The sequence below is a fragment of the Schistocerca gregaria genome, chromosome 3 (genome assembly GCF_023897955.1).
Source record: "Schistocerca gregaria isolate iqSchGreg1 chromosome 3, iqSchGreg1.2, whole genome shotgun sequence".
Classification (NCBI taxonomy): domain Eukaryota; kingdom Metazoa; phylum Arthropoda; class Insecta; order Orthoptera; family Acrididae; genus Schistocerca; species Schistocerca gregaria.
Window position 1 is genome coordinate 496,333,510 of NC_064922.1, and position 17,333 is coordinate 496,350,842.

The 17,333-nt window shown below is 41.2% G+C and overlaps 1 protein-coding gene across 1 annotated transcript in view; it reads left to right on the forward strand.

Annotated features, from left to right (window-relative positions):
- The window catches only part of LOC126354459 (para-nitrobenzyl esterase-like), a 95,097-nt gene that overhangs the window by 69,971 nt on the left and 7,793 nt on the right, over positions 1 to 17,333 (forward strand). Inside the window, exons 7-9 of the mRNA XM_050004154.1 lie at positions 674 to 855; positions 5,677 to 5,806; positions 13,774 to 13,906. Coding sequence (XP_049860111.1) covers positions 674 to 855; positions 5,677 to 5,806; positions 13,774 to 13,906 — 445 coding nt within the window. The remainder of the gene's footprint in view (positions 1 to 673; positions 856 to 5,676; positions 5,807 to 13,773; positions 13,907 to 17,333) is intronic.

The following is a 17,333-nucleotide window of genomic DNA, read 5'->3' on the forward strand; positions in this document are numbered from 1 at the left end:
CACGCCATATGGTGGAGCAATACGAAGGAACTGTTTAGGTTTAGGAAATGCCTCGAGAACATTATGTGCTGTCATACATAGTATCAACTATGAAGTACGGAGACGGTGGTGTTACGGTACGGGGAAGCTTCTTGTGGTTACGAAATGATCCTCTCAGAAAACGCTAAATGCTGGAGGGTAATAACACATTTTACAGAATTCTGTACTTCGTACGGTAGAGGAAAAGCCCGGAGACGATGATTGTATCCACACGACAGTACACATTGTCATAAAGCAGCATTTTTGAGGCAATACATTGTGGAAAACAAGCCTAAAATGGACTTGCCTGCTTGGCGTCCTGAATTGAACTGAGTGGAACAGCTTTGGGATGAATTAGAGCATCGACTTCACTCCAGGCCCCAGCATCCTACATCATTACGTTCTCCAGTTGAGGCTCTTATAGAAGACTGAGTCGTCGTTCCCATATAGAGATTCAGATACCTAATTAAAAGTAACCCATAGTAGGGTTCAAACTGTCATAAAGGCGAACTGTGGGCACTCCTCATTTTAATGTCCTCTAATAGATGACAGCATATTTTTGATCAGATAGTGTATGATCAGTAAAATAATTTAATTTGAACGTATTTCTTTATCATATTTTTGTTACCAATAGTAATGCAACATTAATCTTCAGGTTACGAAATGGCAACAAATGCTGAGAAAGTCAGCTATCTGAACAGCACGTTTGTTGAGTCTGTGGGCCCCAGCCTACACCTCTCGACGGTAGAGCAGCAGCAGGAAGCAGCACGCAAGTTGCAGGAATTCTATTTTGCCAACGAGACCATCTCTGTAGACAATCCGGAGCCTATTGTGAACGTAAGTCTATTTAAAATCTTTGTTTAAAGAGAAAGCAAAACGCAATAATTACTGTATCTTAGTGTGCCTTTGTAACAGTGTATTCCAATGTGTGATAAGAGAGTCGGTAGAGCACTTAAATTGGAATGGTGATTTCAACGTCGAGGTCACATATATCACTCTGGTTTATAAAAGTGAAGAAAAAGTTATAAAAACAGCTGCTGAAGTAATTACATGTCGACTGTGATGGAACCCAACCAAATACAGAACACAGAGCACCAAACTTATCTTACGTAAAGACATTTACAAAAGATATTCGAACTTACACAATAGTGATCTCTGGTTAGTAACGTGAACTGCAAGGAGAAAAGTAACATACCGTTACGCAATTTCGACTTAAACTTTAATTGTGATAGTGAATTTGCTACTGTGGTTAAGACTAACTTATTACGTCAGTTTTTAAGACGTGGAAGCTTACTGATGTGCCCCTAGCAACAGTCCTACGTAAACAGTATCCTCTCCAGTCGTTTACTTCGCAATAGTTCTGTTTGCTTTGTGTTAGTTGCTCTGTTACTCGATGTGTTAGCTCTCGCTCTTACATGTTACGCACCAGTAGGCCAAAAAGTTACGTATTTATCGTTTTCTACGTTTTATTCGTAGTAAGTATTAAATTTCGCGCGTTTTTTGCTGTTTAAGAAGTGTAATCTCACGCTTTTTTAACTGTGAAGTCCACACTCGTTCTCTTTTCTTTTGAACGGCCAGCTACACAGCTCAATAAGACTCATCCTCCATTTGTGACACGTCATGAGGGTAGGAAGCTGCGTATTTAAATTTTTCTGTGTACTTCTATAGTTTAGTTGTTATGTTAGTCGTTCTAGGAGGGTAGAATTTGTGCAGACTCTGTAGCAGGTGGCCACAGTTCGCGAACAGTGAATGCATTTTTTGAGACGATTAGTCGTTTTCAGGCTCCTGCCTCAGAGTGTAGCGGTGATGGAGAATCTGGCATGTTGCATCGGACACCTCAGGTGTCGCTTGTTTCGTTCATGGCTATCTTTTTTCTTTTTGTTTTTAAATTTTTTGCCATAGACCTCTACTATTTCAGGCGTTGGTCCCTATCACCCATTCTGCCCCCAGAAACCAATCTAACCTAAAAACAAACACAAGCCTAGTGTCACCGCCACTTTCACCCTGAAAGCTAACTAGGACGGTTGTTTGTCACTACTTTAGGCTCCGCCCATGAACAAAAATTAAATACGCCACTGATCATTTTGTTAAAAAAGGAAAGGATAAAGGAAAGGGTACAATACTTTTCTTAAATTTTATTTGTTTTCTTTTTGTCAAATTTTGTTTTATTGTTTTAAACTTCTCCCGTGGGTGTCCACAGCAGCCAGACGGTAGGATGTCCAGGTCATCTTCTCGTTCAGCAAGGTTGAAACACCCTGTAATTACCTTTGATGTCTCTCATTAGTCCATCATGTGCTATATCGTCAATCTCTTCTCACTCCGCGTACACCAAATGGAGGTCGCGTAAACGACGACCCAAATAATTCGCAAAGAGCGAACCATACGACGTCTTGCGATGTAAAACTGTGTAATTGCTCGTGAAATGGTGCCAAAAATCTAACAACCCTGCAACGCCCTCACTCAAACAAAAAAAAAGTATGAGAGTGCCGCACCCTTAACTCACACCGTGGCTTTATGACTAGTAGAAGGGTAGTAAGTGACGTCGGGATAGCTCAGTTCGTTGGGCTCTACCGGCTGAGGCGTCCATCGCAGCACAATGCCAGCATGCGCTTTGTGAGGAGCCAGCAGTCGGCAGCCGTATCACAAAGGAAACGTTATTGACAGCGGCGTATCTGGAACAGATAGTGTCCTCTGAATGATATATAATGTATTAACATTGCCGGTTGGGGAATTTTTCAGTCTTTATCACATACCACAGCGCCCTCGCCGCAGTGGGGAGGAAAGACGAGTGTACGTTACTCTACACCCACTTCCAGCCGACCGCCGGATGTCGGCCTTCAGTTACGTTAGTTGGCAGTGTCCGCTGAAAGTAGTGGTAAGAGTATTTGGTTCTAGTAGCCCGCGTCGTCAGTAGAACATCCAAGAGATATTCATGTCGAGCAGATGGCTGCGAATGTGACACAGTGTTGGCGAAATATGTCCAACAGGAATCGGCGGCTGGAGGTATTGAAGCGCCACCTCCTCTGTCATCGTACCAGTGAGGGTGCCCATGTCCGTAGTACGTAGGCGACGCGTCGTACGCAAAAAGAGAGTGCGCGCAATATTGTGCACGTTCACCATTCCATTGCCGCATGCATATGCAGGCAACGTTAGTGTCTCGTAACGGGTCTTCAATACCCTGCCATTGCTGACGAAATGACCTAAGACTGCCTGGAACTTGGCACCTACCGTAGTCGCCATTGGGAGAACGTATGTGCAACGATTAAGTCTCGGAGTGAGGTAAACGTTGACATAACGTACCCTCATGATCAAGTCAAGTGTTCGAAAGCCACGGAGATGAACTTGCGTGCGGATCACATTAAGTAGTCTGGTGCTGTACGCTGCACGTTCCCATGGAAGGTCACTTCCAAACATTTCATCGCCGGGTAACGGCCTACACAAAACATGGAAAGACATCGTCGCGTAAATGTAAAAGTGGACGCAAATCAAAACTAAATGACAGAGATCGACGTACGCTAACACGAATTGTGTCAAAACAACACAATACTACGGCAGCTAAAGTGACTGCAGAGCTCAATAGCCATCTTCAGCGGCTCCACATCTATCGACTGTCCGCCGAGAACTCCACAAAGCGAATATTCATGGACTAACTGCTACACTGAAACCATTACTGACGACTATCAACGTAAAGAAGCGTAAAACATGGTGTCGGGCACATATATCCTGGATGGATGATCAGTGGAAACACGTCATATGGTCCGATGAGCCAACGTTTTCGTTATTTCCAATGTCGGGCCAGGTTTACGTCTGGTTAACGCCAAAAGGAGCCTACAAACCTGATTGCTTGATTCCAATGGTTAAGCATGGAGGTGGAAGTGTGATAGTGTAGGCAGCCATATCATGGTATTCTGCTGGTCCCATCATTACTCTCAAGGCCGTGTTACAGCCAACGATTATGTTAACATATTAGGTGATCAGGTGCACTCCATGATTCAAATGTTGTTTCCCAACAATTTCAGAATGATAATGCACCGATTTACACAGCCAGGACAGTATAATAATGGTATGAGGAGCATGTAACTGAACTGCAGCGTCTTCCCTGGTCACCACAGTACCACGACTTGAACATTATCGAACTCTTGTGGGCGGTATTGGAGAGCAGACTTCGGAGCATACTTCCACCTCTCTCGTCTCTGCAGGAGTCAGAAAAGACTGTACAATCATTATATGCCAGTATTCCAAGAAGAATTGCAGCTGTATTACGGGCAAATGGGGTCCAATCCCTTATTAATAAACCGTTCCCAAGTAAGTACAACCGTTAACATTATTTTGCCTATCCTCTGTACCTTCTGACGACCTCGCCAAGAAAACAACATTGTCCGAGACGAAACAAACATTTAAAATGCACATTGCGGCGGTGAATGCTCTCCAAACGCTTTCATAGACAATGAAGTGCAGGCTGGAGGGCGACGGAGAAGAGAAGGCCTGACAGAGGGCATCCTCGTTGCACTAAGCGCTCAGTAGTGACAGGTGACGAGCGATAGCCATTGACCAGGAATATGGAAGGGCCTGCTGATACTGGAGAGAGGCCCGTCGTTTCTAAGACAGCCTACAAGAAATTGTGCTCAACTGGGTCAAATGCGTGGTCTAAGTCAGCTGCCAAGAGGGCGCCTTCTAAGCGGCTTGCCGACATTAGCGCCACCACATCTCTGTAGGAGCTTAACGCCGTGCGTTTATTACTGCCACCTCCCAGGCACCTTTGGTCGGCATGAATGGTATCATCGACAGTAGCAAGGAGGCGCGCGCGAAGTATGCGGCCCAACATGTGCGAAGTATGTGCGCAGATTTAGGTGTGCAAACAGAGGAAAGTCCTGAGAGATTACACCTTGTGGCTGTTGGGCGGTTAAAGTATAAGCTTGCCCGACACATCACTAACTTGATTTATAAGTACCATTCACCTGTGGATAGTAGCAAAAAATAACAAAAACGTTGATTTAAACTCACAAAACTTCTGCTAAAAAGTTGTTTCTAATCTGAAGAATAAGAGAAAACCACGAGAAAACGTAGCATAGTAACATGTTCGTGAATACTACATAATAAATTTATTATAAATAGAAAAACAAACATGCATTATAGACCACTGAAGATGCTTCATAAATAAAAGAAGCGAAAGGCGTAAGCAAAAAACAAAGAGCGTTTTATTTAACAATTTGTCCATTTTATTTGGACTGTTGAGCTCCGTGGCCGTGAATAATGATATTTCACTGTAAAAATACGGCAACCAGCCACTTTTTAATGCGTTTTATTTACGCCAATATTTCATTTAGTTGCAGAGACATAAGATACCTCCACAAAAATAGAAAACTGTAGAGTTGTTCAAAGGCTGCAATTTGTTTACCTCTGATACTCTTTCCCAGTTTTGTATTGTTGTCTACTTTCAGTTCAGAAAGTCCCTTTGAATTTGCCTCTGTCTAGAGCAAATGTCGTTGGGCAATACTATAGAGCACTTTAAAAAAATCCTAGTACGTCAGCTTCCTTAACATGATTTACGCAGTTTTGGCAATTTTATAAAAATGGTTGTAAATAATAATGTATTTATTATATTAACTGCTTTGTGAGTTATACGCTTCAGTAACAAATATTGTTTTATGTCAACAGTTTAGTAACGATTTCGGTTTCTTCGAACCAACTGATGCTCTTGTCAGAAAGGTCACTGAGCTCTCTGACGTCCCCGTATTCTATTATGAGTTTGATTTTTACGGGGAACACATCAACTCCACACAATGGGGTAAGTACAATGAGGCTTAAAGTGTAGCCTATTCCAAAAAATATGCTTCCATTTTTAGTTTTATTTAAGTTTCATGAAAACAATGGTGGATTCATAAACTAAGACACTTGGAAAGGTGTTATTGTAATTGGCCATTGGCAATGCGTCCATACTGTCAGTTCATCCTGGCGTATAGTATGAATATTCTGCAAATTTCTTTTCACATTCGGCAGTAGCAAGGTTCAGTTCCTTGATGAGATATCCAGAATTAGGTTTTCGGTCATTTCCCTAAACCTCTTAAGGGAAATTCCTAAATGCTTCCTTTCAGAAAGACTCGATCGATTACCTTCACCATTACAATTCAGTTGAAGGCAATGTTCTGTTTGTAATGACCTCGCCGTGAACGTGTCGTAAAATTTTGATCTTACTACAGTTGACCCGACCGATGTATCACAGATCACATACGTCAACCACGCAGTCATGGTATTTTTGAAAATAAAAATTATCCTGTCTTGTAAACTTATTTGTTGAGAGAAGGAAGTGGTAAACAACGGCTCATGAATCATTTGCCACTTAGGTACCATTTTTTGTTTGCTAGGAAAGATGTTGCAAGCAGCTTTACTTTAGTTTTTTCTTTGGACGAAAACCCCTGATTGTAGAGTGACGGTGCCTCGTGGGCGGCCAGAAATAAAATAGCATAATGAAATGCGAAGGGTGAACTTGTCCTCCATCATCCGTATCGTCCACTTCGAGTTATTCTCTCTAAGCAGTTACGATTTTGTGTAAGACATACTTTAGATCTTGGTAACGATCATGAATTCAGAAAGAACTTCGAAGACGAAAGGACAGCTCCACTCAGAACAGGCTTTCATATAAAATCAGCACACAGTTTTTATGTGGCGACACAGACCCTGCAGTCGGTACAAATAATTTCTCTAGTTTTATCCATATTTTGCTGTTGTGGACGTGACAGTATTCGGTATTCGGGAAGTATGAATAATTCGGGGTATTATCTTCAGTCATAAAAAAATTCTTGTTTCGTTGTATCATAAAATGTACTTCAGACTCTGTTGGTCCATCATCGCAAAGTCGAGATATTTCTTGAGATGATCCAAGGAAAGTGCGATGCCTTCGTAACGGAAGTGGCATCGAAGTCACTAGTGCGGCTTAACAGGACAAGTTACACTAGTGACGTTGTAACCGATTTTGTTGTGTAAGTAATCTGGTTTCCTTTTCTTAAACTTTCGTGAGTGTCTGTGCTGGAATATGAAGCTGAACAATGAAAGTGGCGTGCTTGCGGAAACGCTATCTGATAAGAGGATCGCCAAACATATCAGACACTGTGTAACTGTATTGCGATTAACTTTAACCAAAAATAATTAGAAAACATAAATCTGTGTACTAAAGAAACTGTCCTCTGAAATTCTATACCGTGCAGTGTAGTGGACAGTGCTATAATGCATGACATCGCAGTATGTGTCTTGCTGTTACACCACACGAAAACTAACAGAGTAAAAGTTCTACGGTACATAAAATTACAAACCAAACTTTAAAATAATAGTACACAAAATGCTTCTGTGAAAATTCCCTGTAAATTTACACTACTGGTTATTAAAATTGCTACACCACGAAAATGACGTCCTACAGACGCGAAACTTAACCAACAGGAAGAAGTTGCTGTGATATGCAAATGATTAGCTTTTCAGAGCATTCACACAAGGTTGGCGCCGGTGGCGACACCTACAACGTGCTGACATGAGGAAAGTTTCCAATCGATTTCTCATACAAAAACTGCAGTTGACCGGCGTTGCCTGGTGAAACGTTGTTGTGATGCTTCGTGTAAGGAGGAGAAATGCGTACCAACACATTTCCGACTTTGATAAAGGTCGGATTGTAGCCTATCGATATTGGGTTTATCGTATCGCGACATTGCTGCTCGCGTCGGTCGAGATCCTATCACTGTTAGCAGAATATGGAATCGGTGGGTTCAGGAGGGTAATACAGAACGCTGTGCTGGATCCCAACGGCCTCGTATCACTAGCAGTCGAGATGGCAGGCATCTTATCCGCATGGCTGTAACGGATCGTGCAGCCACGTCTCGATCCCTGAGTCAACAGATGGGGACGTTTGCAAAACGTCAACCATCTGCACGAACAATTCGACGACGTTTGCAGCAGCATGGACTATCAGCTCGGAGACCATGGCTGCGGTTACCCTTTACGCTGCATCACAGACAGGAGCGCCTGCGATGGTGTACTCAACGACGAACCTGGGTGCACGAATGGCAAAACGTCATTTTTCCCGATGAATCCAAGTTCTGTTTACAGCATCATGATGGCCGCATCCGCGTTTGGCGACATCGCGGTGAACGCGCATTAGAAGTGTGTATTCGTCATCGCCATACTGGCGTATCACCCGGCGTGATGGTATGGGGTGCCATTGGTTACACGTCTCGGTCACCTCTTGTTCGCATTAACGGCACTTTGAACAGTGGGCGTTACATTTCAGATGTGTTACCACCCATGGCTCTACCCTTCATTCGATCCCTGCGAAACCCTACATTTCAGCAGGTTAATGCACGATCGCGTGTTGCAGATCCTGTACGGGCATTTCTGGATACAGATAATGTTCGACTGCTGCCCTGGCCATCACATTCTCCAGATCTCTCACTAACTGAAAACGTCTGGTCAATGGTGGCCGAGCAACTAGCTCGTCACAATACGACAGTCACTACTCTTGATGAACTGTGGCATCGTATTGAATCTGCATGGGCAGCTATACCTTTACACGCCAACCAAGCTCTGTTTGACTCAATGCCCAGACGTATCAAGGCCGTTATTACGGCCAGAGGGGGTTGTTATGGGTACAGATTTCTCAGGATCTATGCACCCAAATTGGGTGAAAATGTAATCACATGTCAATTCTAGTATAATATATTTGTCCAATGAATACTCGTTTATCATCTGCATTTCTCCTTGGTGTAGCAATTTTAATGGCCAGTAGTGTATGTACGTAAAGTGACTAAATAAAATTCCGAACATTAATACTCGCAAATGTAACACTGCACTTTAAGATTAAGAATGCCTGATTAAGAAATGTGATCTGAACTAAACTTTACCTGAACTGACCCTCAAGGTAAATTTGAAATACAATTCTTAACTATGAATGATCTTACTGTCTTCTGACTGTAATTTTAATTTGCCCATAACAAATTCTGTGACTTTCCCTGTGGCAACAGAAACTCAGTACGGCTCGAAAGTAATGAATGTTAATATCCAGCGCAGCAGCAGAGCAGCTAAAGATAAAAAACCTTGCCATGTGCAATACGAGGGAAGACAAGCTATGCTAACCACATCACACATTAAGCCTGAGCAACTGTGTTCCACTAAGTGCAATGCGGCAACAAGCGATTAGAAAATAAAACTTCCGTGAAGGGACGGTGGTGGAGACTGAATTTACTGAATGATGTAGAAGAGATTAGCATTCAAAAATATTTTCACACTTTTCAGATCACATTTCCACAAAGCAACGTCCTATGTGTTTGCATCTGTTTTCTGCTTGTTGTTTCCGCACCGCTCAGTAACAAGACCCACACCAGACTCTCTCACTAAATTTTCACTGAATACTACACTGACAACGGCAATGGCAACCGATAACCAATGATCATATTTCTTGTACTCAGAACTACAGTGGTGTAACGTATCGATTATTGAAGACTTCTGTTTGAAAAGTATCCAGTGCACAGATATGAAGTACGACACACCGAATAGAAAGAGAGCTTAGATCACTTTCATTGAATATAATAAGCTTGAAACTTTACAACTTGAATGCCACTACCTTTACAAAGACCATTTTTGCAAATTTCAAGTGTTTATCAAGAAGATATAGCGGCCATGGAAGTAACAGGTCCCTATAGCGCTGACGGAAGTGTATAGAGATGCTCAGAAGAAAGGTTTCGTTTTCCTTGTGGAATCAAGTTGGATAAATTTAGAGGACTATTATTTGGAGAAGATATTCATTGAGTTGGACTGTCTCCGCAGTGTTTCTTGTGGAGGGACAAGAGAATAGAATTAACAGTTTTGGGTGCTTACTGGATCTTGTAGATATATACTTTTTACGTCGCCCCTTATGCGAATGGGATAAGGTATTAAGTTGGTAATCTGGTTCGAGATAACACACATTTACTTGGAGAGTTTGTGCATACATGTAGAAACAATTCACAGCATGGCCGCCAGGTGCTTTTGTACTATCAGCGACAACTGCAGTGAACTGAAAAAGGGTAACCTGAGATAATTTGAACAATGAATAATTACACCTTTAGTCATGTTTTATTAAGTACACGATGCACTTCGAAGCCTTTAGGTCATTCATCAGGTGTAGACCACAAATCGTCTTGGTTATACACATGTCTGTCTCAAATTCCTTACCGTATTCTTCCATGTATGTCATACCTCTGTGGGCCAGCTGCGGTGGTCTAGCGGTTCAGGCGCTCAGTCCGGAACCGCGCGACTCCTACGGTCGCAGGTTCGAATGCTGCCTCGGGGCATGTATGTGTGTGATGTCCTAAGGTTAATTAGGTTTAAGTAGTTCTAAGTTCTAGGGGACTGATGACCACAGATGTTAAGTCCCATAGTGCTCAGAGTCATTTGAACCATTTGAACCATACCTCTGTGTAATTAACTGCCTAGTAACCTGCTTCTTATCCAAAACTAGGATGATTTTGAGAGAATACCAACCTTTTCCTGCTATCGGCGTAGGCTCCCTTTCACAATTTTCCAACTGTGTTCCTCCTGTCCAATATCAAGCCACCATGCCAACACTCTCCCAGCATTCCTAATCCTTGTGTCTCTGTTTTATTTCGTTCCTTTTTTCGTCTCTTCTAAACTTACCTTATTATTTCTCACTCTTCTGAGGATCATGTAACTTCTCCAACTTGAATCTTTCGTTACGATTGCTGTGCTTCTCAACGTATGTCATTATCACTGTCTGACAAAACATAATGTACTTTGCACTTTGTTGCTAGGATCGACATTGCTGTAATAACTATGTGCATTAATATTAGATTATTTATTATTATTATTATTAATGTAAAACAAAGGATACTTATATAATATTCTGCAATATTTGTTAGATATTTAAGGTAATTCTCATTTATTGTTCTGTCTCAGTTGAACATTTTTTTAAATTTGATTCTGGCTCAGCTATAGAAAAGAAAAACTAAAATTGTACCATCTAATATGTCACAATAGTAGAAAAGAAAAGGAAGGAATTGTACATTAATGTAGAAGTTACTCAAGCAATCGCATCAGCAACCCACCTTGTCTACTCAGACCAACAAATCAGCAACCCGTCCTGCCTACTAAGAAGAACATATCAGAATACTATGTTTTGCAACTGCGATCTATGTTTTAAATAGGTAGATATTGGAGGTAGGAGGTAGGAGGCGGGGTGGGTGGAGTGAAAATGGAGTGAGGTTGAGTGGAGAAAGGGAAATAAAGCACTGAGGGAGTGGTGGGGATGTCATGAGTTTAACATGAGAGTTCATGTTAATATTATAGAACGTATAATTATGTAAAAATTCTAGTTGAAATTCTAGTAGTGTAGAACGATGCGTATGTAAAATGTAAGCGGTTTAAAATAGTGAAATTATAAATGAATCGAGCGGGGATTGAGAGCGGGCAAAGAAGGCAATGGGAGGAGGGGTGGAGGACTGGATACCGGCAGAGATGATATCAGGTAAATAAGAGAGGGTCTTACATTGAAGTTCCAAAAAGTCAATAATGTAAAAAACCTTCGGTCAAAATATCAGAATGGATGCGTAAAACTGTAAAAGAAGAATAAAGTAGTACATTTTAAACTGGAAATAAAGTAGCGAAACCTGGATAAACATCTGAAGATATTAAACTGTGAAACTTTGGAAGTATAAAGTCGTAAATTTTTACTCTGAAAGCACAAAAATAAAATTGTATTTTCGTTAAGGATGTATAGGACTAGATCGATGGATGTATAAATATTGAAAGACATAAAAATAGTAAAAATTGCAGAAGTGGAATTATGTGGAGTTCCTAGAAGTGCATGTAGTATCATTAAACAGTATGAGTTACAACGTTCCACTTTGTTTTAGATCTGAAAATGATCCAGAGCGATCGAAATATGTAATCGCATTAAAAAAGTGTGCATCTGAAATGGAACAAGAAATGAGAATTATGTTAAATATCTACTCGTACACAATTGCTTAATCCTCTCAAGACGATTATGTAGACTATAGTGACAATATTTATTATTTAAATACGAATATTGTTGACTATTGCGTAAGTGTCGTGTGTTTTTCGTTTATGATGAATAAAATGACCTGCCATGAACCAATGGAACTGTCAGTGAGTGTATTATTATTATTATTATTATTATTATTGTTATTATTATTCTTGCCATTATATGTAACTCATGTTGTTAGCACATTATGATGTTTGCTGCAAACAGAACTCCAGGAGTACCTGGTTTAGGCGTAGGATAAATCATGAAGGCCATAATCTGGGCAGTTGAAAAAAAAAATTAATTTGTATTTATAATTAGTGAAAGAGAACTGCTGCTCAGTTCACTGAGTGGGAAAACTGGATAAAATGTTCCCCACATCCTTGCAATCTCTCTGCAAAAATACTGTTCTATAGTAACAGTATTATCAACGGACAACCCGAGATTGACACTCCTGAACTTATCTGACAAATCGTCTTTTCCTTTAAAGGCATTATAATCTCGCTTTATGCATATACATACTTCATTTGTTGCGAATCAACACTGAGATTGAAAACTTTTTGAAACTGGAGAACTAGAGCAGTCAGCTGTTTGAAAATAAACAAGTCGTAATAATTTCCGTCTCTGAACGATGGTATAGTAAGGTTAGTGAAGAAATTTCTAGCAATGGAAAGTGACACTTCCTAATAAACTCACAATGAGATCCAGTATCAACGTTTATGACGATCATAAGTTAGTTTTACATACACTCTTATATGAAATTCAGAATGAGATGAAAATTCACTGGTAATTAAATGGAGAAAGTAAATGATCCTTTTCAGTTTCATCTTTCCAGCGAACTGAATGAAATCAGATTTTTGAAAAACGATGATAATTAGTCAACGGCCGTCGGCCGTGCGGTGGATCCACCGGTTCGTATCATATTCCCGATGTTAAGCGCCGCCGGGCTTGGCCAGATGTTGGATAGGTGACCGCCCACGCACTCTGGGTGCTGTCGATAATTTGCTCTTTGTTTTTACTGCAGAAGGTACAGGTGGCACAAAGTCCCTGATCACCAGTTTTCACACCAATGTCCGGGATTAAATTCCAAATGTCTCTACAGAGTGTTGTGAAGTGAGGACATGCGATGCTGTTGATGATGACCCGCCTGTTGGATGAGGACGTTAGGCCTGGCGGTCCCGTTGGTGCTATTCGAGAGGAGTAGACTCCATGCTGGCACCGGTTTTCACCCTCTTCCTTCTCTCATCATCAACCAACACCTACGTATTACCACACTATATACATACCCATTAGTAATCTACACTTAACAACTGCACTTAAACGATACACAACGCTCACACTTCATGATGTAAAGATGCCTGTGGCTGCGAAGGACAGGAAACACCTTTCCGATTCAGGCGCCTGAACCTGTCCTTCGAAGTCTCAAAGCCGTCATATCATACGACTTTAATTTACTCAGACTATTCCATAACTTGGTTAATGAATATAAAATTGCAGTTCCACAGCAAAGCTCTCAACACTCTTTGCTTGTAGGTCCCCTTTCTCGCACAAGGCCAATTAATATTTGTGTGATTGCATTTTAGTTTTCACTGTGTACAAGAAGTGTTGTAAGAGTGAACTAAATAAGATGGTGAAGCCATAAATACTCGTCAACATTATATTGATTCAAATATGCTCTGTAGTTATTCCAAGTTTTATCCCCGTTGGATTCTTAAAAGCTCTTACCTCTCTTTCAGGTGTAAATCACGCTGCAGACCTGACGATACTTTTCGTGAGATCCGACACTGAGTACAACCTAGATCCTGAATCAGACGAGGATAAAGTACGCAGGAATATGCTTCGATACTGGACAAACTTCGCCAAGTACGGGTACGTATTACAAGAGGTGTATCTGTCCATATTTTCGTAGTCAGTTATTTAACTGGTGGCTACGGTCAAGATCAATTTGAATAAATCCTTTTGGATAACTGGCCTCGCCATTTTGTAACGTAGAAAACAACTACAAAATCGAGGTTTCTTCCATCCGAATTACATCATTAGGGCTTTTCTGTCACGCATTCCGAGGATTCTTCTTAAATAGTGGTGAATCCAGAAAGTAACGACATACAAAAGTACAGTTTTTTGTCATCAGTATCACGGTTAGACTGACAGGACAGCAAACATCTAAAGAGCTCGGATGTAGACTATTTTATCTGTTGCTCTCTGTGGCTAATTATCTTGTGGGCTGGTCTAAAATAGATACTCACAGGGTCTACCTCTCCACCGTTTCCTTGGACGACCTCATAGAGGAAAAATATCAAATAAATTTTGCGGGGATGAGATAGTAAGAGAACTAGCGAAAGAGGAACCCATGCAAGAGACCATAGGTCTTTCTGGTCATGACTTATTAGCCGTACGACGAATTTGGCGTCAACATGAAGCATTCCAACATTCCAAGATGCTGTGTCAAGATTTTATGACATGATCCAACTGAAATGTCACATTCTTCCGCAGTCTCTCGGACAGTCAGTCTTCGAGACTGACATTCCTGATATGAGCGTCGACAGTATAGTCCCCGCAAAATGCCGTCGCCGGAAGAAGCGCAGTCGTCTGGGGAAGTGTGGGAAGAGCAGCAGTGGTGGAGGTTCGCTGAGAGCGCTGTAGGGGAAATGCTGAGTGCCAGAGGGGAAAGTGCCATTCTAAACTGAAGCCTACACTTACATTTTTTGTAAATATTAAATGGGGCCGCTCCATACCCACACTTGCATTGTGAGCATTCAAAAAGATCTACTGCCACCTCTGCCTTCGTTATTATCTGAAAAGAATTCCGCCGAAACTGCAGCAATTTATTTTCGCCTGGCTTGTTAACCATTTCTAACTTTCAGAGAAGCGTCATGAGTGGCGAATTATGAGTGATATCTACACATTTATCTGGTTGCCATGTCAAAATGTGCTTCTTTTGCCAAAACACAGCGGAGTTAACAGTCTCACCTCACTAACTTGTTTTGTACACAAGATTGCGAAAGAATTCTGAAACAGTGGTTTATTGAGTTTAGTGAGGAACTGAAGAAGAAGCACATCCTCAGTACAAAAAAGTTTAATGTCTTCACATATGTTCCAAAACCCATAATATTTCTCCTTCACTAGCTATCGATGGCCCTTAAAAATTACATTCTTCCATTGAAAAAATCTGTAGTTATTGAAACAACACAGTAGATAATGAAGTTTCACGTAATAACGATATGGTAAAATACTGTCCTTGTCCTTTTTGTGTGCTATAATTTGCCAAAATCTCTTTTCGACATCTGAAACTGTTTATGAAATATGAGGAATGTTGTGGATATTTCACTCTGGCTTTATTGGTGGCGCGGCGCTATCGCAAATGAGTGTGCTACATCAGACCAATTTTCTCGAGATTGGTGACTGATTGATAGTTCTTTCCAAGTCTAGAGAAAAATTCAATATGTCAGCTAAATTTCATACTCAACAAAATATTATGTAATATGTACCAAATGCAAAATCATAGCGACCTCTGCCGGCCGTGTGGCCGAACGGTTCTAGGCGCTTCAGTCTGGAACCGCGCGACCGCTACGGTCGCAGGTTCGAATCCTGCCTCGGGAATGGATGTGTGTGATGTCCTTAGGTTAGCTAGGTTTCAGTAGTTCTACGTTCTAGGGGACTGATGACCTCTACTGTTAAATCCCATAGTGCTCAGAGCCTTTTGAACCATAGCGACCTCTATTTTTCATTGCGCACTTTTCCGCATTTTGTAGCAGTGTCTTACTTTCACGTAAATACCACAATAAGTATGACAATTAACGAAATGTTGGGCAGATCATCATGAACGTGACATACAATGCTATAAGTAAGCAAACATGAAATTTTTCGCCGAATAGTTTCTGTTAAATCGTTTGAGAAAGACTGCAGCATGTGCGCCTCGATTCTTTCATCGCTGATGGGCGGTAAGGAGGAAAACAGCTATCGGCCTTCCCTTCTGAATACACGAATCAACTCACCCAACGCTTTATACGAGAATTAGTCACTGCGCATCGGCCATCGTATCCTGCACAAGTTATAAACGTCGAAGGGCGGTCTGAACCAGTGTCATCTTTACTTCCGTCCGGACATTCTTAAACGATGTGAACGATTCGTAACACCGAGTACGGCTTAAGCACTCATTACTGTAGGCTTCCTGCATCATTTGGTGTGTCTCTGTAAAGGATCATTTGGTGTGTCTCTGTAAAGGTTGTCTTCAGTTTCATGCGAAATTTAAGGCAGACGCGTTGCTCCTCTAACTCTGCCCTCTCAAAATCCACGAACTGTGCGACACAACAGCACTGAACAATAACCAACAGACATTCAACAGTGATATTTCCGACAGTTACACATTAAACACAGGCGTGTGTGGGGGTGCCAACCGCATTCCGTTCCAACACACTATTGACGCGAAATTACAAGTGTTCCGGAATTTTTTTAACAGACCTTGTGTATCAGCATTTTATGCGTTTATGTAAAAAAATTCATCTAATGAATAAAAGGCTTTTTCAAGTAAATGTATCGTTCATTTATTTTTGAATACTGCTTTGTTACTACGTGGGCGTTTGATGGAGTTTAACAGCGAGTTAAAAATGCTAACACTGGAGTTCTGTACACCTTACTGCGCCCGAGCTAGATTTTTTATTTCACAGTGGAGGTCAGCCTTCCTTCTTGTGTTGTGGTCATGGAACATTTCGTTGTTTTCGTAGTGGGCAGGATTGTCAACCATGAACTCATAATCGGGTAGATATATTGGGATGAAGCAGTAAGTACTAGCTTACAAGTCCACAAGAGATTCCTGTTTTTTTTTTTATGACAGTCAGCAAATACAAAGAGTACATTGCACCAAATTCTTAAGTCTCCTCATAGACAGTAGGGTCAGCAGGAAACACCGTATCCTACACACCATAAAACGTTTGTCCTTCCCTGTTTTTGCCTTTAGGACAACCTCACAAATTGTAGACATCAGTGTCACAAAATCTACTTATTTTGGGCACTTCCACTCTGTCATTTGCTACGGAATTAACTTCTTGGACAATTCACCTTCATCAAAGAAAATCTTCTTGTAGCCGAAAAAGGTGGTCCGAATAACGTGCAGAGTACACCCAAGAACCTCCTGCCATAATATTTTCAGGTCGTGTACCACTGTTAGTCATTTGCTTTCCCGTTCCACTTGCAAAACGGCTGTCTGTATGTCCACCATGTGAGCTCTAATTTATCTTATTTTCATGGTCCTTACCTAGAATGTACGTTGGCGGCAACAGAATTATTCAGCAATCAG